The sequence below is a fragment of the Girardinichthys multiradiatus genome, chromosome 11, assembly GCF_021462225.1.
Source record: "Girardinichthys multiradiatus isolate DD_20200921_A chromosome 11, DD_fGirMul_XY1, whole genome shotgun sequence".
NCBI lineage: Eukaryota > Metazoa > Chordata > Actinopteri > Cyprinodontiformes > Goodeidae > Girardinichthys > Girardinichthys multiradiatus.
Genome location: NC_061804.1, coordinates 25036643 through 25056470, shown reverse-complemented (window position 1 = coordinate 25056470; position 19828 = coordinate 25036643). Strand labels below are relative to the sequence as shown.

At 40.0% G+C, this 19828-nt stretch overlaps 3 protein-coding genes across 5 annotated transcripts; all 3 read left to right on the top strand.

Moving 5' to 3' along the window:
* On the top strand, positions 1-4072 carry LOC124876650. Of its 2 annotated transcripts, none has more exons than XM_047379592.1 (6): positions 1-139; positions 310-430; positions 538-700; positions 1591-1667; positions 3126-3356; positions 3429-4072. In XM_047379592.1, the coding sequence occupies exons 1-6, from the start codon at positions 126-128 to the stop codon at positions 3477-3479; spliced, it is 657 nt and encodes a 218-aa protein (XP_047235548.1). In that variant the 5' UTR covers positions 1-125; the 3' UTR covers positions 3480-4072. The 2 variants fall into 2 exon arrangements, with proteins under 2 accessions (XP_047235548.1, XP_047235547.1); XM_047379591.1 differs by having other exon boundaries at positions 4-139; positions 307-430; positions 3429-4063.
* A 93-nt stretch (positions 4073-4165) lies between these two features.
* Positions 4166-12751, top strand: LOC124876648 (F-box only protein 39-like). 2 transcript variants are annotated; one of them, XM_047379588.1, is made up of 6 exons: positions 4166-7058; positions 7156-7327; positions 8769-9071; positions 9229-9324; positions 9961-10137; positions 10220-12751. In XM_047379588.1, exons 1-6 carry the CDS (start codon positions 6706-6708, stop codon positions 10340-10342), a joined length of 1224 nt encoding a protein of 407 aa, XP_047235544.1. In that variant the 5' UTR covers positions 4166-6705; the 3' UTR covers positions 10343-12751. The 2 variants fall into 2 exon arrangements, with proteins under 2 accessions (XP_047235544.1, XP_047235543.1); XM_047379587.1 differs by having other exon boundaries at positions 4266-7058; positions 9229-9453.
* A 117-nt stretch (positions 12752-12868) lies between these two features.
* On the top strand, positions 12869-17539 carry slc25a1a (solute carrier family 25 member 1a). Its single transcript, XM_047379590.1, has 9 exons — positions 12869-13278; positions 13617-13724; positions 13829-13928; positions 14285-14423; positions 14515-14599; positions 14695-14799; positions 14906-15021; positions 16415-16488; positions 16568-17539. The coding sequence occupies exons 1-9, from the start codon at positions 12903-12905 to the stop codon at positions 16680-16682; spliced, it is 1218 nt and encodes a 405-aa protein (XP_047235546.1). The 5' UTR covers positions 12869-12902; the 3' UTR covers positions 16683-17539.
* The last annotated feature ends 2289 nt before the right edge of the window (positions 17540-19828 follow it).

Sequence of the window (19828 nt, the reverse complement as noted above, 5' to 3'; positions counted from 1 at the left end):
CGCATGAAATATTGAGAGCACTGGAGCTTCCGTTTCAGACACAGAGTGGAAGGGGAGAAGAGCCTAGAGGCCAGCAGACAGAACAAGACGCGGAAAAGAAGTGGGAGGGAGACACTTGAGCAGGGATGGAGGAAGAAAGGTAAGGCAAGGGGTGGATGAATGTTTAAGACTAATCAAACACTCGCCTTCAGAGTAACAGTAGAGGTTGAGCTGGTTTAAGCTGCAGATGATTGAACGGCTGATGACCTTCTTGTCGAGCAGTTAGGAGGGCATGTTTTTCAATTCTGCTCCTTTTCCTTGAGAAAGTAGCGAGGCAACGTCTGTCCAGGCAGAAAAACTGACTGAAAACTGCAGTGAGGAAATCGAGTCTAAAAGTATCCAGACACCAGAGGAAACCAGCAGGAATAACAGTAGAGTTTGTGATGAAGAGGTAAAACCCAGATGAGCCACAAAAACATTTGCACCGATGAGATCATTTTTTTATGTTTTGCTTTTCTGTTGTTGGTGTTGCTTGGTCTATGTGACTGATGGTCATAGATTTTAGAGGAACAATGCAGCAGTGTTGCAGAAACATTGGCGCAGGAAGCTATGATAGCTATAGCCTCACAGGGCGAGGAGGACTACCTCCCAGAGAGCCACCTGTCAACAGGGGAGGACATGAGCCCCCCATCAGTGTCATCTTATCCCTCCACCATACAAAGTAAGATACACATAAACACAAACTATATATTGACACAATAGATTCCCTGTTTGAGCACATTGACATTAAAGATCCAAACTTATCTCATTCCACCAGAAATTACTTCATAATCAGAACCACAGTTTAGCCCTGGCTTAAAAGCATTCAGACTCACGCTCAACTGATTTACAGTACCTTAAAAAATAAACCAACACCCCTTGAGTTTTTGTTCATGTTACATTAAAACTACAAACTTCAAAGTACTTTAATGGTGCTCTGATTGATGCTCTCCGTGCCAGGCCTGTGAGGTTCAGGTGGACAGTCTTGTCTTTGTAGGTTTGCAGTTGTGACTTACTCTTTCCATTTTCTGATAATGGATTAAACAGTACTGTGTGAAATGTTGAAAGCTTGAAATGTAGTTTTACAACCCATCTGTGCTTTAAACATCTTCACAACTTTCTCTGTGACATGTTTGCTGTGTACCTAGGTCTTTATGATGCTGATTGTTCACTAACAACCACTGAGACCTTCACAGAACAGCTGTGGGCTATATTAACTAAGTTAGATCAGTAGAAAGTTGGTTATATTTTATTTTAGGGATATCAGAGCACAGGGGGCTGAACATAAATACACACAACATTTTTCCGATTATTTGCTAATCCTTCCACTTTATAGCTATCCTTCACTTTGTGTTTGTCTATCAAATAAGGTTTTAACAAAATACTTTAAAGTTTTTGGTTGCAATGCGAAACATAAAAGAAATTCGAGGGGTGTGAATAATTGTGCTAAGCACTATGTGGGAACTTTAGGGAGTTTATGTTATTAGCCTTCATATGTTGCTTTTTATCTTAAAGAAACATCTGTTATACTGAATACTGGTCTGATGCATCGTGTAATTTGTGTTATTATAGGTGTCCCATGTGAGCCTTGCTGGTATTGTCTGAGGTCTCTAGACTCAGAGTCTCATCCCAGAGTTACTAAACAGGAGGTAATATTTCTGACTGAACATATTTTATCACTGAGAATGTGGTAAATACATACTCATGTGCCTCTGAGAACCCATAGGCTTATTTAAAAAATGTCTAAATTATGCATTAGTTGCACAAAAGTGCCTAAAATATGTAATCCCTTGCTTACATTGCTGCAGCTATTGTTCAGAATACATATTGATCAGTCCTGCTCTTTGGTTTAAAGGATATACACAGCTTTATATGTGAGGTTCGTAGGGGTCCCTCACAGCTATCATCCTGACTTGACCGCTTCTGAGTATCAGTATTATCTTCTGTAAACCAAAGTAAAACTATTTGTATGTTCTGGGCAGTTGTCTTCCAAATGTCTTGCCTTGCTCGACGCAATTAAGATGTAACTGTATCATGTCATTTCATGTCATTATAATACTATAAACCAACATATTGGATTTTTTTGTCTCATCTGACAAAATGCTATTCGCTTTTTGCAAAGTTTTATTGTAAATATCAAGCAGGACCTGGTGGCCTTTTAGGAGATCTATGGCCTTGTCCTTGCAGCCTTCTCCTCATTGTTCTATATCAATTATCTGACAGCAGAAGGGTGAATGATGACGCAAGCTGACAGGTGGGAGGCCTTTTAATTTTTCAAATTCTTGTGACTTTAAAGGTTGGCACCTGCTCTGCTTGTGGATCAAATATGAATTGGTGAAATTCAAACTCCTTTTACTGTTAACCTCTTCCACACTCTTCCAACTCTTCTCAGAAATCCTGACTACAAAAATAATCCTTTTTTTTGTGCGATCATGCACTTCAGTAAATCTGTTACGAAAATCAGTATGCAGATCTTGAATCATTGATAAAACTCTTCTTTTCCATCTCACTGACTGAAAATACTAAAATCTTCTTTCATCTTTAGATCAACTGTTTGCTTTTGATCTCATATTTTCTTATTCTGAGCTATGTAGCAATTCGCCCCCTTTTTCAGCTCATTTCTTTATTTTTCTGTTTTCCTTTTTGATGTACATTTAGTGTTTTAGATGAAACAAGGTACATTCCTTTGAAACTAATAAAGACAGAACTGTACAATGAAAGAAATATATGACAATTATTGTAGTTATTTGCAGAAACATTTAAGCAAGAACGTTGTTACGCTTAGCCATGGATCTGACTGTAATTACATAGATACCCAGGTTAAATTTAACCTTAACCTGTTCTGTGTCTATTAAAAACTCTTAAATTAGGTTAAATTAAAGAATTTAAGCATTTATTAAATTGCCCTAAAACAGTCTCACTTTGCTTTTTTGAATGCAAGCATGCAATTATAGGAGGAAGGCACCTCTAAAATACTGTATGGTTTCACCACAGAAATCAGTCTGTTTGCTTACGTGGAAATGTAAAATCTAAGCTACAAAACGGAAAGCATGGCTTAGTTATGAACAGTTATTTGCAGCATGCAATAAGTCTCTTCTGTCTTTCAGGAAAACTTGGATCCTAAATCACCTCTGCCGTCTAGTGGCCAGAAAATGAACTACCAGACAGATCCCCGACCTCACTTTGGTGTGGCCTGTTCCTCCCACTCCACATGTCGCCCCCTGTGGGGCAGCGAGGGGCCTTGCTGGGGACACAGAAACCAGGAGATGGTCGATCAGACAGACACCTGTCCACACTGCCACCTGGGCTTGCCCCCCGACACACTGCGCTGGCATGAGGTTGGCACACATGCTCGCAAAAAGACACAAGCATCATCTTTCATTACTAAAAACATCTTTCTCACTTCACAGGCAAAGTGTCTTCTGTTTGATGGGCCGAGGAGCTCGAAGAAAGAAAATTAACCACTGTGAAAGAAAAATGCGACTTTTATATTTCTGCATTAATCTTCTGTATTACAAAATTCTCAGGAAAATCTTTGCATCCTGGGGTGTTGTGTAGTTTCCTTCAGATAAATAAATTGTTTAGTAGGCATGAAACATTATGTCTATTCCATATGACAATTTGACTTAATGTTTAATTCATTTAATCCATCAGTCAAGTCTTTACTATCCTCCGTTAAATATAGAATAGTTACATATTTTTGTATTCATCATTTGTTAGAAGATCACCATTTTTCACTTTCCTTGTACATTACATTTAAAATGTCAAATTTTCAGATCTTTTTGCATTACCTTATATAAAGAAGTGAAAGCTCCATTTGAAGAAATAAAAGGTAATTAAAATTAATAAAAATATTCAAATAATTGTGTTATTTTTTCTATTGTCAATCACCTTTTGTTGTGGTGGAATAAGTCCCAGGAGCAGACAGGAGAACTGACGTCTCATATTTATGGTGAGATTATTTGAAAAAGAACTTACAACAGCTGGCAGAAACACAAGAGGAACTGGAGAAAGCAGGGAAAGACAATGACAGGCTGAACAACAGGTAGGGCAACAAGAGACCTGGTACAGACACAGCAGCTAATGGAAGGATCTGACAATGAGGGAAGGAAACTGAGTAAAATTGCTGGGGTGGAGATTAGCAACATGGTAACCAGGTGAAACTAATCGGCAAAATCCCGCGCACCTGAGTGAGGAGATGAAGAAAGATTATTAATAAACACAGAAATAAACACACAGGACACTAAAGGATCTTACTAAACCAAAAAGTGTTTAATTTCATAATTTAACATCATTCAACTTTAGAGTAATGTTGATTTTGTTTTGTACATTATTTGTTGAAAGTATATAAGATCTGTTTATAATGTGCATAAACTGGTCATTCTTTTTCAGACTTTCTGACAAACTTTTCACTTTATTTTTAGTCATTTACAATCAGATTTATTTGATATCACTGTATAAATAAAAATATAAGCAAAATGTTAAAGCAAAAGGTGAACAACAAATCAGTACAACTGTATAAAAAAGACATAAAAATTTCCTTTAATGCCTTTATGAATGAATATTTTGTATAATGTGACTGTAAGAACACCCGAAATGGCTGTTATTTATCAAAGAAAAGCAAAACATAAACCCATCCACAGCCTCTAACACAAACTTCATAAGAAATATTTTGCACCTTAACTGTTATGCACATCTGTCTTGTGCAAATAAATAACAAGAAATGGGCCTGTGAGTGACCGAGTCAAAAAGCAGGACGAGTCACAGAAATTATTAGAAAAATAAGGTTTTTTTTTTAACCCAAAAAGTTATAACTGCAAAAATGACAACTGAGCTCACAAAAGAGGTCAAATAAGCAAAAGTAAACGCAGGCAAAAAAATGTGAGCAAACCAACTGACCTGTTGACATGACACACGAGGATATATATATATTGGTTGATCAGACCATTTCAACACAATAGGGGTGACTAAAGAATACAAACACCAACAACAAGAAACAGCACAGTACAGTAAAGTTTGTTAAACTTGAACACTAAAGAAAGAAATGACAACCACTAAACTTTAAATACAAATCTCTAGTTAAATACAAAAGAGCTACTTTAACTAAAGAAAATACAAATTCCCCCTCTCCAGCAGGAGTTGGTGGTGCAGTCCAAATTTTCCAACAGGTATTTAGGTGCTCTGAGCCCTGGCCAAACTCCCAGGGATCATGGAAGGTGAAAACCGGTAAAACAAACAAGAATTAGCAAAAATTACAAATCAAAGATCAAACTGAGTTGATAAAAATACTTGTGAACCAAATGTGCGCGCTTACAAGTAGAACCCATGCATTTAAACACCTCAATAAAACTTGGTTGCAAACTAAAGTGTATCATTGTGTTTGGATGAATGAACAATGAGGGTGCATGAGAGTTATTCAACTTTACTGGAGTGTGGCCATGGATTTGGCAATCACAGGGCCATTTAATGATATGAAGACACTATATATTACAGTTGTAAAAATGCACATTTTAAAATTTGCTAAATTTCTTTAATGAGATACCAGAGAATGTAACCTGAAATTCTCTTTGCTATATGGAGCAAAGATTGATGCAGTGCTAACCCTCCCCTACCTCTTGCTGCATTATGTTTGTGTAAATATAGTTTCTGTAAATGACAAGTTCCAGTATAATCCTTTAACATATTTATTATACAGTATGCATTCTTTGATATAGTCTTTTGGAGATTTGCATAAACAGAGTTAAATTTGTCCATGTTCTATCTCAGTTTGGGAACAACTATGGAATCTATCTCCTGTTTTGAGTTCAAAGGTACAACTTATACAGGGATGTTTTTCATAGCCCTCAGCGAACAATGCCACCCTGGGCAGACAGCCACATCCCCCATATCAGAAACTGCTACTGGTTGTTATGACATAAATAAATTAACCAGCAGCAAATTTGTTTATTTGGGAAGCCTAAACCAAAAAATACTTATGAATGAAGAATTTCATGCATTCTTCGAACAGAACAGATTTTTTTAATTCAACACAACTTAGGGCTTGTTCAGGCTAATTTGGTTAAATAACTAGTATTTATCTGTTATTTAAGTTAATCTGTTTAGTTGTTTAAGACTCAAAATTCAAAGTTTTGGACTTGACTCGGGATTTACACGTCTTGACTTTTTATTTACGTTGGGACTTAAATGGAGAGATTTTAGACTACTTATTACTTGCAAAAAATGACTAGGCTCCACCTCTGGGAAACAGAACTTCAATGATTAGATCTGTGTGGGAGTATTAGTAACCAAATAAGCCTTGAATAAAGCATGTTTTAGAGGTTGTGCCAGTTTAACTATTTGACTATTTTCTTTTGATGTGTATATGGAACTAATCTTAGAACTAAGTCCTTGTGATGGAGCAGAACCCAATAGTTCTATAGCCAGTACTTTTCTGAGTTGCATGTTCTGCCAGATGGGACAGGTTAATATTTAACTCACATCTAATTTCTGATTGTTGTGATTTCTTTGACATTTCCTGTTCATTTTGAACTGGATTACCACAGGAACCCATATCTACGGGCTGCTACTGTGAGACAACAAGCTGTTTAAATCTTGAAATTCAGATAAATCGTGGAGAACTACAAAGACAGATTCTGGAAAGAAGTTTGTCCTTCCTCCTATGATAAGTTGGAAGACAACGTGTAGACAATGCATGTAGACAGCTGTGACACTGAGAAGATAGGTCAGTGGGAGATGCTACCTGATACCTGCTTGCTGCACACCTTCAAATATCTATCTGACGATGAGCGCAGCAAGGCAGCTCTAGTGTGTCATCACTGGCACAACATCATGCGCATGCCCTGTTTATGGCGCTGCCGCTCTTTCCACTTCAGTGGTCATCGCTCTCTCAAACCGTCTGAATACGTAGCGGCTAAGGGCTATGCTGAAAATCTGGGAGTCTTCTTGGAAAGTTTGGAGGTGACTGTGTGTCCTCCACGATCCATGGTGGTGGCCCAGCGTCTGCATTCCACCATCTGTGCACTGTTGAATGCACTGGTCAGGTAAAACAATTTGCATCTTAAACGTCGGTCTTAAATCTGAAATCAGGCTCCAAAGAGACTTTTCCTCACAAGACTGAACATTATTTTGTTCCCACAGAGTAAAAGCCCCATTAAAGTCCCTCTCAATTCTGAGGCTGGAGCTGGACCGATCCTCCTGGGATCGGGGCCTCAGAAATGTTGTGGTTGACAAACTGATTTATTTTCTCTTGAGAAGTGCCTCAAGACTGAACAACATTTGCCTAAATGGGATGCGGATCGGGACAGAGCTGGTAAATGCATTCCAAAAAAACTTGCCAATAAAAGTTTTCTTAAACAGGTGCATTGACATGTAAACAGATACCAAATGTGCAAACAACTTGACATGAAGAGTTTTGTAAATAAATGAATGAATCCTGGAATCCATTTAATACGGGCTTAAAAACAAAGCCAGTGTTATAATTTGGTTTTTAATTTTTTTCATACTGTGAAAATCCCTTTAGAATTTTGTGTTTTATGTTTTCCTCACAAATTGTAGGTTTGCTACTCATGTACTGTAAAGCTACAAATTTGTTTATATTGGATGGAAAAAAACATCCACTTTTTGACACGTTTTTATAATACCCCCTCCCACAAAAAAACAACAAATGAAGTAAGAATTCAAGCACGAAAATTGGTATTTAAGCAGTTCAAAAATAATTCATAAAATTAATTAAAACTATTAGGTATGGTGAGGATGGCAGTTAATACTGACATTATCACTTAAATCTTTTTTATATTGCAAATATGTACAGGTGAAGCAATTTATTTACAAAAAAATACATAAATAACAAAAAATGTTTATACGCACAGGCATGGATAATACCCAACCTCCCAAACAACAAAACAAAAAATCTAATTTACAAGTAAAATCTACTTTTTCATCAAAAAATGCACACTTGCTAAGCATATTGAGTACTGAATTTATTGATGGCATTCATTGTAAAAAAAAAAAAAAAAACACTAAAAAATGATCCACATGATCCATATCAATGGCAATCTTTAAAAAGCATTATTTGATGTCTGGTGGATGCAGGACCCTAGACCTTATTTTAATATAAGAGGACTCCATTGGATTCATAAGCCACAATAAATCTTTAATCTGTCCTACATGATATGCAAGGAGCTAAAAGCTTTCTTTTGAGAAGGATGTAATTCAATAATTATGGAAAAAGTATTATATATAAATATAAATGATCAGTATTGCATACGATAATTTAGGACAAAAGGTTTTGTATGTGATTGAGTTATGTCAAAACTTGTCAGTTGCTAAGCTACCTTAGTTGTAAACAATTTGAAAGCAAGTTTTGTAGAAAAAAAAATATTTTTTTGTTAATGTTTGCATTTAATTGTATTTTGGAGGGAGGGAATGTTCTAGAGTTAATAATATGCCCTCCCAGTTTATTAAAACTGTATATTTAGTGTCATCATACTTGCTACAAAGGAATTTAGGGTTTTACCCCAAATTAAGGCCTGAATCTTTGCACAGATATAAAGACAACTCTCTACATATGGTCATGAGCACATCTGTTTGCCTGAAGTAAATCACTTAAGCAATTAATAACAAAATAATACATTAGGACAAATTCTACTTCAAAAGTTAAATATAATGGCAATCTACAATTGCTCAATTTCAGCCATAATAGCAACTACAATAATTTCAGCTGAACCCACTTTATTTCTTTCAACCCGCAGGGTTTGGAGCTGATTTCTGCAATAATACAAAACCAGAGAAGCCTCTCTCCCCTCTGCGGCCTTTCATTAGATCTGAGGGGCTTCTTTTCAAACTCTGTGCCTAACCACCTGAACCTCAACATACCTCATATGCTGCAACAGCTGCAAGGCCTCACCCATCTGGGCCTTAGCTACTCCTGTTTGTCAGATGAGCTGCTGCTGGCTCTCAGTCAAAGTAACAGAGCAAGAAGGTACAAATATGGCAGAGGAAACATCCTGCAAAGGTTTTCACTGTTCTGCACTCAGAATGAGCCACATCAACAGGTAAGCAGAAATAAAAGATATGGGTCACGGATTATTGTCTGTGTTAAAGCTTAAAGTGGAACAGCTCAGTACAAAGACACACATCTACCCAGTCCATATTTCAACGGGAAGCCAAAGAAGATAATAAAACTGCAAGTGCTAAATTATCTCTTTCAAGGTGGTGCAAGGTTACTCATGGGCCACTTTGATGTCCAGCTGCCCGGATCTGAAAGTCATTCTCACAGTGGAACAAGTCATCGACTCACAGCAGCTGGTGAGGATCCTGCTGCCTGAGATTCCCCTTATGGTGTACAACATGACTGCTTTCTACTCAGCAGACGAAAACTGGAACGCTAAACCTCTGCTCCAAAACATGCTCCCCTGCTACAGACAAAGCCTGCAGGTCAGGGTGCTGAGAAAGTCGCATTACATAATGCAAAGAGGCTTGACAGTGGTAGAAAAGTTGTCAGATAATCGCAGGTTGTGTGAGTGACAAATTTTGGCTTATAAGCAAGTTTGGCTTATTGGCAATATAGAAATATTGTTAGACTTACAAGTCAAGGCTTACAAAATATATAAATGTTGCCTAGAACAGTTTCAACAAAGATAACTCCTTACGGTGATCACACTCTAGATCTTGTTGGGCTTTGTTTGGACCTCTGCATACATGCTTGCTATTTCAGCCATTCAGCTTTCAAAATATTCACTGCAATTAGGGAGATGTGGGCTATGACATCTGCTATTTATAACATTTATACTATTTATCATATGGATGATGATCTGAAACATTTGAGTGTAAAAAAAAGCAAAAACAAACACGAGGACAATTTTTTGGAAGAACAATCGCAGTGGTAAACCATTTCATTGTGTTCAAGACAATGCAAAGAGAAATGTTTTTGTCTCTCTGTAGAGTCTAACACTGGACCTGAGCAACCGCAGAAAATCACTGGACGATGAGCTGCTAGAGTTAGTTAATGTGTGTGAATGCCTCATAGATCTGAGAATCTGGGCTTTTCTGGATGTCCGCACTGTGGGAAGGCTCCTGCACATCAGGTTGACTAAAAAGATGTCACTCAACAAGATCAGAGTAAGGAAACTGGGAAATATTTCCTTTGGAGCTACTGAAATACATAGATAAGACATAGATGATAGCACATTTGCATTTGCAGGTGAGAATCTACACAATGGCTGAGAACATCGAGGAGCAGGAATACCAGCTGAAGGAAGTATTGTCTCCCTTTTGTTACCCTCCGGAGCTACAGTTCTTGGCTGTCATTTGCCCCTTTATATGACGTCGCCAAGCGTGCCTAAACACCAAATTAGGCGCAAGCTCCACGAAAATGGAAAATAAAAATGATTGAAGCATGAAATGCATCTCTTTCCTCATTTAAACAACAAAACAATGAAAAGCTTTTCTTGCTGATGTGGGTGTGTTTATGTTTTTCCCCAGGACGTTGGGTGAGCTGGGGTTGTGTATAGAAACCCTGACCTACTTTCACTGTAAAGCGGCATCAAGCAATGCAGTGTCTGTTTGCTCCAGCATGGAGAGAGAGCACTATTTAAAGTAACAGAGGTTAAGGGCCAGTAGCAACAAACTCTTGTTTAGGGGATTCACAAGAGACAAGAGAGTGAATATGCTCTGTGCTCTTAATCCTATGTGATTTTGGTACATTATGAATACAGTCTTTCAAGGCTGTGTTATTAGTTTTAAGCTCTTAAGTATGACACCTTACTATCCTTGCTATTTTTTTTATTCAGCTCACTCTATTGTATACGGATTGCTCTCCTAATCCTTACAGTGTTTATGACTGAATATCGTTTTAGTCTTTTGTTTTGAATAATTTTCCACTGTAGTAAATGATAATGCCATATTTCAACAATACTGCGGTAAAAAAGTGACCATGCTATCTCCGTTTGCTGAATATGAGGACACAAAAAACCTCTGGTACTCAAACAATTTGAGCAGCTTCTTGTAACCATGAGGACAGAGAGGCAGACAGTGGACAGACCATTGAAGAAATCCATCAGTACAACTGCAAAGATCCCTGCTTTACATTCCAGAAAAGGGAAGGGAAAACATTACCAAATAAGGTCCCAAATTAAATAAAGATCAGGCCTGGCTTACTGGCTGTCAATGGATCACCTGTCCAAAACGGATATCAAAATATGGTTTATTGTGGTGCCTTGCAGAACTATTCATAACCCTACATATTTTTCACAGTCTATAATTTTTCGACCACAGTGTTCATTAGGTTTTGTTGGAATTTTATGTGACAGGTGGACACAAAATAGCACATATGTGTGAAGTATAAATAAGTTTGATTTTGTTTTTCAAATAAAATTGAGCATTTGTATTCAGCTCACTTAGCTCTGATATCCACCAAATAAAACCAGTGCAACAGATTGCTTTCAAAAGTCAACTGATTAGAGTGCACTTGTGTGTCATTAAACCACAGAATAAATACAGCACTTATGTGGACTCCACACAGGTTTGAGATCATTAGTAAGCAAAAAGCATAATGAAGACCAGGGAACAAGCTGGCTTGTACCAGGGGGATGGTAACTGTGGAGCCTGTGGGCAAAGAGAAAAAACTGCTGCTGTGCATAAAGTTTAATATCTCTGTGACATCACTGGGATTCCAGCTGTGAAACTTCCTGCAAGCTGTGCATGAGAATGGTTAAAAACTGTGCATTCTGGAATTTAGTGTTTTTACCAGTCTTTTTTTTTCTCTTGTTTGCAGTTCAGTCATTTTTGTCCCTTCGATGGCTGGGCCCAACACCATGTAGCAGACAAAGTTAACATGAAGGGCTCTTGTCAGATGAGACCAAAAATGAACGTCTTGTCCTACATGCAAAAAATGCCATGTGTTAGAAAACTAACACTGCACAAAAGAACACACAATGCCCACCATGAAACATGGTGGTGGCAACATCATGCTTTGGGAAAGCTTTTCATTAGGAGGACAGGGAAGCTGGTCAGAGTTGATTGGGTAGAACTAAATACAGGACAATACTGGAAGGTTGCAAAGACTCGAAACTGAGGCAGAGGTTCACCTTTCAACAGGTCAACATTTCTAAACACAAAGACAGAGCAACAATGGCATAGTATTAATTAAAGCATATTTTTAGATGTGCAAAGCTGGCAGTGCTATACACCAAAATACTTGCTGCTGTAATTGCATCAAAGCCTGGTCCTAAAAGTATTGATTTACAAGTGCTGAATACAAAAGAATGTCAAACTTTTCAGATTTTCATTTGAGAAATACTTAGAAAATTCTGAAATTGAGCATTCATTTGTGGGTTTTTTTTTACTCATAATAAAATACAATGATGTATGTGGCTGTACAATGTAAAGGCATATGAGTTCCAACTGCTGCTGATTATTCTTGTGTGGCTGATTGTTTTATTATAAAGTTTTTTAAGTATTTTTATGAAATAATATTAACACTTACATCTCTGGAATTCAGTGTATGAAAAATACAAAGTTTTTTTTTTTTTTTTTGGTTCTCCAGGAAAGCTTTGATTGTAGATGTTAAAATGTATTATGAATAAATCCATCAAGATTTCATAGGAAACCCACCGAACAAGCAGAAAAGAACAATGCTACATCTACCAGACCTACTAGAAGACAATTAAACACAGAGTTGATTGTTATTTATGAATAAATGTTAGTTTGAACTCTTGATAATTTAAAGTAAAAAATCAATATTCTACTACTTGCAACAAGCCTGACTTAAGAAAAACACAGATCATTAGCACTGGATTCTATGACGTCAACCAAACAACATCCCTCACGCCATTGGCTGTGAAAGTCATGCCAACGTCACGTGACTGTAAATACAATCAGGCAGCATGGTGAGCAGATCGCCTGCGCCATCACCTGACCGCCGCCGTCACGCTCGGGCCCCGCCTTCCTGTGTTGTTATCTCCTCCACATTGTCTCCCCCTGTACCGAGAATCTGTAGTCATCCCCCGACCGTCGAAATGTCGTCGCTGCCGAAGCCCTTCTCTGTCTGCGAGGGGCCCTGTGAGAGCTGCGCTGCCCGGAGACAAGGCCTGAGCTCGGCTCTTCATCAGCGGCTCCAATCCCCGCTGCTGGGTGCCTCCGCCTCCACCGGGTTGGTCTCGCTGAGGGACCACCGGAGATTGTGCGAGGATAGGAGGAACCTGGCGGCGGCTGCGATCGGAGGGAGAAAAATTACTCACCCCGGAAAAGCTATACTTGCAGGTGGATTTTCTTGCTATAATTCAGCATGTAGCTTTTGAAAACAATAGGTGCTCTTTGTATGTTGCAGAGAGGACATTATAAGCCTAGTCTGTCGCCCTTAAAGCTATCCACGCAGAAGTGGGTCAAAAAGCTCCATGCCAACTGGGATGCTTACAACAGTTGCATCATGTTACTTCATCCCTGTTTTTATTGCATCATGCCCCTTATTAGACAAATGTGAAACATCTTTACAAAAGGGTTTGCATTACATAATAATTCCCACTACTTATATGTTTACAAGCTCCTCCATCCCACAGAACATTCAGGAACAGCTCTGCATCTCTCTCTCTCTCTCTCAGGTGGAATAGCAGGAGGAATAGAGATCTGCATCACCTTCCCCACAGAGTATGTAAAGACCCAGCTGCAGCTGGATGAGCGAGCCAACCCTCCACGATACAGGGGGATTGGTAGGTCACTGGGACATTATGGATTGAGTCAGTGGGCTGGTAAGGGTCCCTGTGCTGGCATCGTGTTAGTTCTCTCACTCCATGCCTGCTCCTGGTTTGCACAGGTGACTGTGTGAGGCTGACTGTGCAGGATCACGGGCTCAGAGGGCTGTATCGAGGACTCAGCTCCCTGCTTTATGGATCAATACCCAAATCTGCAGTTAGGTAAAGACAAACACACTGTACACAGCAGCTTTTACATCGCTGAGCCTTTTTATGGTAAAGACAAAACTCGTAAAATAATTTCGGATGTTTGGTTTTTAACACTTTAGAGATGATCATGGTGGGAAACCTCAAAAGGGGTAAAACAGAGGACCAATATTGTTGCAGTGGCAGAATTAGAGGAAGACCTGATCAGGCTGATAGGGATTTCTCACAGGCTGCAAGTGCCAAAAGATTTTGGTTTTTGGCAACATTTTAGACAATCCATGAAGTAAAGATGGAGCCTTCCTGTTCTAATTTTCTTGTGTTCCTGTTTTATTTGAACCCTTTTTAATGGTGGAATTTCTCTATTCTTCCAGGTTCGGCACATTTGAAATGCTCAGTAATCCAATGCGTGATCACACTGGTCGGCTCGACAACAAACGGAGCCTCCTGTGTGGTTTGGGAGCAGGAATAGCAGAGGCTGTTCTGATCGTGTGCCCCATGGAGACACTCAAGGTTAGTTGAAACGTTAACTTTCTGTATGAAGCTCGTTTTTTGTGTGTCGACTAGACATCTGGATAAAATGGCTGGTCCTTACATGACGTAGGTGAAGCTCATTCATGACCAATGTTCCCTCCGACCTCGCTACAGAGGCTTCTTCCATGGAGTCAGTGAGATTATCAGGGAACAGGGTGAGTGAACGGAACTGGACCGGCTGTTTAGTTTGTATACAAACACAACTGCATCTGTAGTAGCATTGTACAAACTGTATTTTTACCTCGTTAAGGTTTGAGGGGAACATATCAAGGCTTGACACCAACTGTGCTTAAACAAGGAACTAATCAGGCCATCAGATTCTATGTCATGAACACTTTGCGGAATTGGTACAAAGGTGAGAACATGCCTCTGCAACTTTCCTGAACACATGACAGAAATAATAGTAATAATCTTTTTAAGTTTGTTTTATTTTCGTCAACGTTTTGGCTTTGGCCCCTAAGGTGATGATCCTAGACGAGAAATGCACCCAATCGTCACTGCAATGTTTGGAGCCACAGCAGGAGCAGCCAGTGTTTTTGGAAATACACCTCTGGACGTTGTCAAGACCAGGATGCAGGTATAGGCCAAAAAAACAAAATACAAAACTGGTATAGATTTGATCTGCCAATCCAAGTCTATGATTTGAGTGTTGAAAATAAGCATTTACAACATCCTGTGACCTTTCCCACAGAATTTGCGACATGGATGATTTATCAGAAGACATGAAACGCAGCTCCTCACACAACCAAAGTCTCTGCAGATATCCATATATTTTTTATTTTCATATACTTCCAAGCTTGAAGTACTTACCAGTCAAAATTTTAGAAGCGCCGGATTATGTCTGGTCTCCATCTGACAGCCCTCACACCCATATTAGTTCATCATGCTGCAGAGCATTAAATTAATGCCGACTGTTGACAGCCCAATATTGTGCAGAACTGTGCAGGCCAAAATGATGTCAGAACTTTTCCTGAGCATGTACAACATGGCTTGTCCAGCTAATCCAAGCCAGTGGATTCAGTACCCACCAAGTAACGCACAGTAACTGCACAAAAATTCTGCGATCTCTCTTCTCCCTTCATTAAATGTTTTTAAGGCACTAGTGGCCTTTATTGTTTCACATTTTTTTCAAAAGTGAGGCGACAGGAAATAGGATGAAGGACATGCAGTAAACATCAACAGGCTGGGACTCGAACCAGCAACAGCCTGCGTCGAGGACTAAGGCGTCAGTACATGGGTTGCGTGCTTTACCCCTGCGCCACCGCTGTGCCCATGATTCGCCAGACAAAATTAGACCTGTCCCTGTGCATAAAATTTATTTTTTTTCAGAGCCTCCTAAGAACAAAAAGGCTCGCAGCCCCAGACTGTTTAAATCTCCTTACATGCTGGTTATGATCTTACATATTTAATGTTCTGTGCAAATCTTCAATTAAACACACACTATCTACATGAATAAACACTGTTTTCATCCCAACTGCCATTATTTTGGAAAATCCTGAATCCAGTCATAACTGTCTGTTTCAGAAGCTAAAAGTAATTTCCATTTTCAATTATCCTCTGTCCTTTCAAACTGGCAATCATTCAGCTATTTTTTTTACAGCTTAAATATCCCATAATGTTTAGTTTCTTGCCATTGCATAACTTTGAGCCACCTGTGTCACATTTTTGCAGACTCCTTCAAAGTAAATTAGGAAAAAACAAATCATTCATCAAATTTAATCCACTTAATATCTTGCAATTGTAAATATAATTTTTCACTAATATTAACTAATTATTCTCTGATACAGCTTTATCTTTTAAACTGCTGCGCTGACATAGACGTTTGAATATCATCTGAGACCCAGCTAAGGAACTGAGCATCTCCTACACTCACCTCCAAATTGATGCAACCCGAACTGAGCATGAGTTGCTACTGTAAGTTTGGCGCTTGTTAAAAAATCTTTATATGTTTTTAAATTTTTTTATTTCAGGGTTTGGAGGCCTATCGCTACAAAAACACATTAGATTGTGCCTTCCAAATCTTGAAGCACGAAGGACCACAGGCGTGAGTACCATGCAACCATAGACTTGCTTTAGATTTCCCTCCCCTTTTAGCAACCAACGCCATCTCATATGTCCTGCAGGTTCTACAAAGGCACGGTTCCCAGACTTGGCCGCGTGTGCCTGGACGTGGCCATAGTCTTCGTCATTTACGAGGAAGTGGTCAAACTACTCAACAATGTGTGGAAAACGCAGTAAACCGGCGTGAAGGTGACGAGGGAGGGAAGCACGCACCAGTGCCTCTTGCTACGCACAACACAACACCTCTGTTCCAGTTCAATTTAGCCGTCTGAATGCTCCTGAGCAGATGATGCGTCATCTGTTTATCAACATATTCGGTTACCAAGACTTACACAGCGATGAAGAGGAAAGTGTTGTTTTATAATGAAGAACAGCAAGGCATCATCAATTGAAGTAAAAAGAAGTGCTTAAATGAAGGATTAAATAACAAACGGCTAAAAAAACAATGAGATGAAAGGATAAAAAGAGTATTGTATATGACTGGTCTTAACATTCTTGACATGGAATGAACACTATACTAAAACCAAAAAAGTGTCTTGATTCACTGGGTACTTACCATATATACTGTGCTATGAATGGACTCAAGTAAGCTTTTTGAACCTTTGTAACCAATCTGTGCAGTCCTTTGCTTCGCTTGTGGTGCCCTCATGCTCGTATAATAATCTCTTGCAGTGTCCAGGTGACAAAAGTTCACTGTGCATTTTATGCCCAGTGCTGACCGCAGTGCGTCTTTGCATGAACATCGTTAGACTCCAGCGGCGACTCGCAGCTTACTGAGGCTACACAGACAAGTTTCAAAAGTGCAGACTGGGTAGTTTTTACATGCAGGATTGTTAGTGAGTGGGTTTATGTTTGAAAAAGTTAAAATGTTGCTAATACTTCACTGTTGGTTCATAAACATTGCAGAACCCTCTGGGTTTTTTAGGGGTTTTTGTCTTCTAATCAGATTGATCTGCCACATTAATGTTCTTTTAATGTTTGATCTGCCGCATAGGCATTTTGTACACCAACTGACAAATAAATAACTAACTCAGTTTGTGTGTAGGATTCTAGTTTTTTGCACTAAAAAGGAAGAGGTTTGCATAGCACTGCTTGTTAGATGGGAACAATTGGAGACTGGCCTGTTGAAGGCCCTTTGACATGATCGGTGAGATGTCTCAAAACAAGAAGTCCATTATGAGTGATCTACTTGTACTCGTACTCGTCGTCTTCCGCTTATCCGGGACCGGGTCGCGGGGGCAGCAGACTCAACAGAGACGCCCAGACGTCCCTCTCTCCAGACACCTCCTCAAGTTCCTCCAGGGGGAGCCCAAGGCGTTCCCAGGCCAGCCGAGAGACATAGTCCCTCCAGCGTGTCCTGGGCAGTCCCCTGGCCCTCCTCCCGGTGGGACGTGCCTGGAACACCTCCACCTATATTTTAGATTCATTGCACACTAACTGAAATATTTCAGGTCTTTTATTGTATTAATACGGATGATTTTGGCATACAGCTCATGAAAACCCAAAATTCCTATCTCACAAAATTAGCATATCATTAAAAGGGTCTCTAAACGAGCTATGAACCTAATCATCTGAATCAACGAGTTAACTCTAAACACCTGCAAAAGATTCCTGAGGCCTTTAAAACTCCCAGCCTGGTTCATCACTCAAAACCCCAATCATGGGTAAGACTGCCGACCTGACTGCTGTCCAGAAGGCCACTATTGACACCCTCAAGTAAGAGGGTAAGACACAGAAAGAAATTTCTGAACGAATAGGCTGTTCCCAGAGTGCTGTATCAAGGCACCTCAGTGGGAAGTCTGTGGGAAGGAAAAAGTGTGGCAGAAAACGCTGCACAACGAGAAGAGGTGACCGGACCCTGAGGAAGATTGTGGAGAAGGGCCGATTCCAGACCTTGGGGGACCTGCGGAAGCAGTGGACTGAGTCTGGAGTAGAAACATCCAGAGCCACCGTGCACAGGCGTGTGCAGGAAATGGGCTACAGGTGTTGCATTCCCCAAGTCAAGCCACTTTTGAACCAGAAACAGCGGCAGAAGCGCCTGACCTGGGCTACAGAGAAGCAGCACTGGACTGTTGCTCAGTGGTCCAAAGTACTTATTTCGGATGAAAGCAAATTCTGCATGTCATTCGGAAATCAAGGTGCCAGAGTCTGGAGGAAGACTGGGGAGAAGGAAATGCCAAAATGCCAGAAGTCCAGTGTCAAGTACCCACAGTCAGTGATGGTCTGGGGTGCCGTGTCAGCTGCTGGTGTTGGTCCACTGTGTTTTATCAAGGGCAGGGTCAATGCAGCTAGCTATCAGGAGATTTTGGAGCACTTCATGCTTCCATCTGCTGAAAAGCTTTATGGAGATGAAGATTTCATTTTTCAGCACGACCTGGCACCTGCACACAGTGCCAAAACCCCTAGTAAATGGTTTACTGACCATGGTATCACTGTGCTCAATTGGCCTGCCAACTCTCCTGACCTGAACCCCATAGAGAATCTGTGGGATATTGTGAAGAGAACGTTGAGAGACTCAAGACCCAACACTCTGGATGAGCTAAAGGCTGCTATCGAAGCATCCTGGGCCTCCATAAGACCTCAGCAGTGCCACAGGCTGATTGCCTCCATGCCACGCCGCATTGAAGCAGTCATTTCTGCCAAAGGATTCCCGACCAAGTATTGAGTGCATAACTGTACATGATTATTTGAAGGTTGACGTTTTTTGTATTAAAAACACTTTTCTTTTATTGGTCGGATGAAATATGCTAATTTTGTGAGATAGGAATTTTGGGTTTTCATGAGCTGTATGCCACAATCATCTGTATTAAGACAATAAAAGACCTGAAATATTTCAGTTAGTGTGCAATGAATCTAAAATATATGAATGTTAAATTTTCATCATTACATTATGGAAAATAATGAACTTTATCACAATATGCTAATATTTTGAGAAGGACCTGTAGATGCTCAAGCCACCTCAACTGGCTCCTCTCGATGTGGAGGAGCAGCGGCTCTACTCCGAGCCCCTCCCGGATGGCCGAGCTCCTCACCCTATCTCTAAGGGAGTGCCCGGCCACCCTACGGAGGAAGCTCATTTCAGCCGCTTGTATCCGGGATCTCGTTCTTTCGGTCATGACCCAAAGTTCATGGCCATAGGTGAGGGTAGAAACGTACACCGACCAGTAAATTGAGAGCTTTGCTTTTTGGCTCAGCTCTCTCTTCACCACAACGGACCGGCACAGCGCCCCCATTACTGTGGCAGCCGATACGTCTGTCGATCTCCCGCTCCATTCTTCCCTCACTTGTGAACAAGACCCCGAGATACTTAAACTCCTCCACTT

Coding starts and splice junctions, on each gene's coding strand:
- LOC124876650 (XM_047379591.1), top strand. Junction 431..537: donor GTAGAGTTTGTGATGAAGAG/GTAAAACCCAGA, acceptor TGATGGTCATAG/ATTTTAGAGGAACAATGCAG. Junction 1,668..3,125: donor CCAGAGTTACTAAACAGGAG/GTAATATTTCTG, acceptor TCTGTCTTTCAG/GAAAACTTGGATCCTAAATC.
- LOC124876648 (XM_047379587.1), top strand. CDS start 6,706: ATGCATGTAGACAGCTGTGACACTGAGAAGATAGGTCAGTGGGAGATG. Junction 9,072..9,228: donor AGAATGAGCCACATCAACAG/GTAAGCAGAAAT, acceptor ATCTCTTTCAAG/GTGGTGCAAGGTTACTCATG. Junction 10,138..10,219: donor TGTCACTCAACAAGATCAGA/GTAAGGAAACTG, acceptor TTGCATTTGCAG/GTGAGAATCTACACAATGGC.
- slc25a1a (XM_047379590.1), top strand. CDS start 12,903: ATGGTGAGCAGATCGCCTGCGCCATCACCTGACCGCCGCCGTCACGCT. Junction 14,424..14,514: donor GCCCCATGGAGACACTCAAG/GTTAGTTGAAAC, acceptor TACATGACGTAG/GTGAAGCTCATTCATGACCA. Junction 16,489..16,567: donor AAGCACGAAGGACCACAGGC/GTGAGTACCATG, acceptor TATGTCCTGCAG/GTTCTACAAAGGCACGGTTC.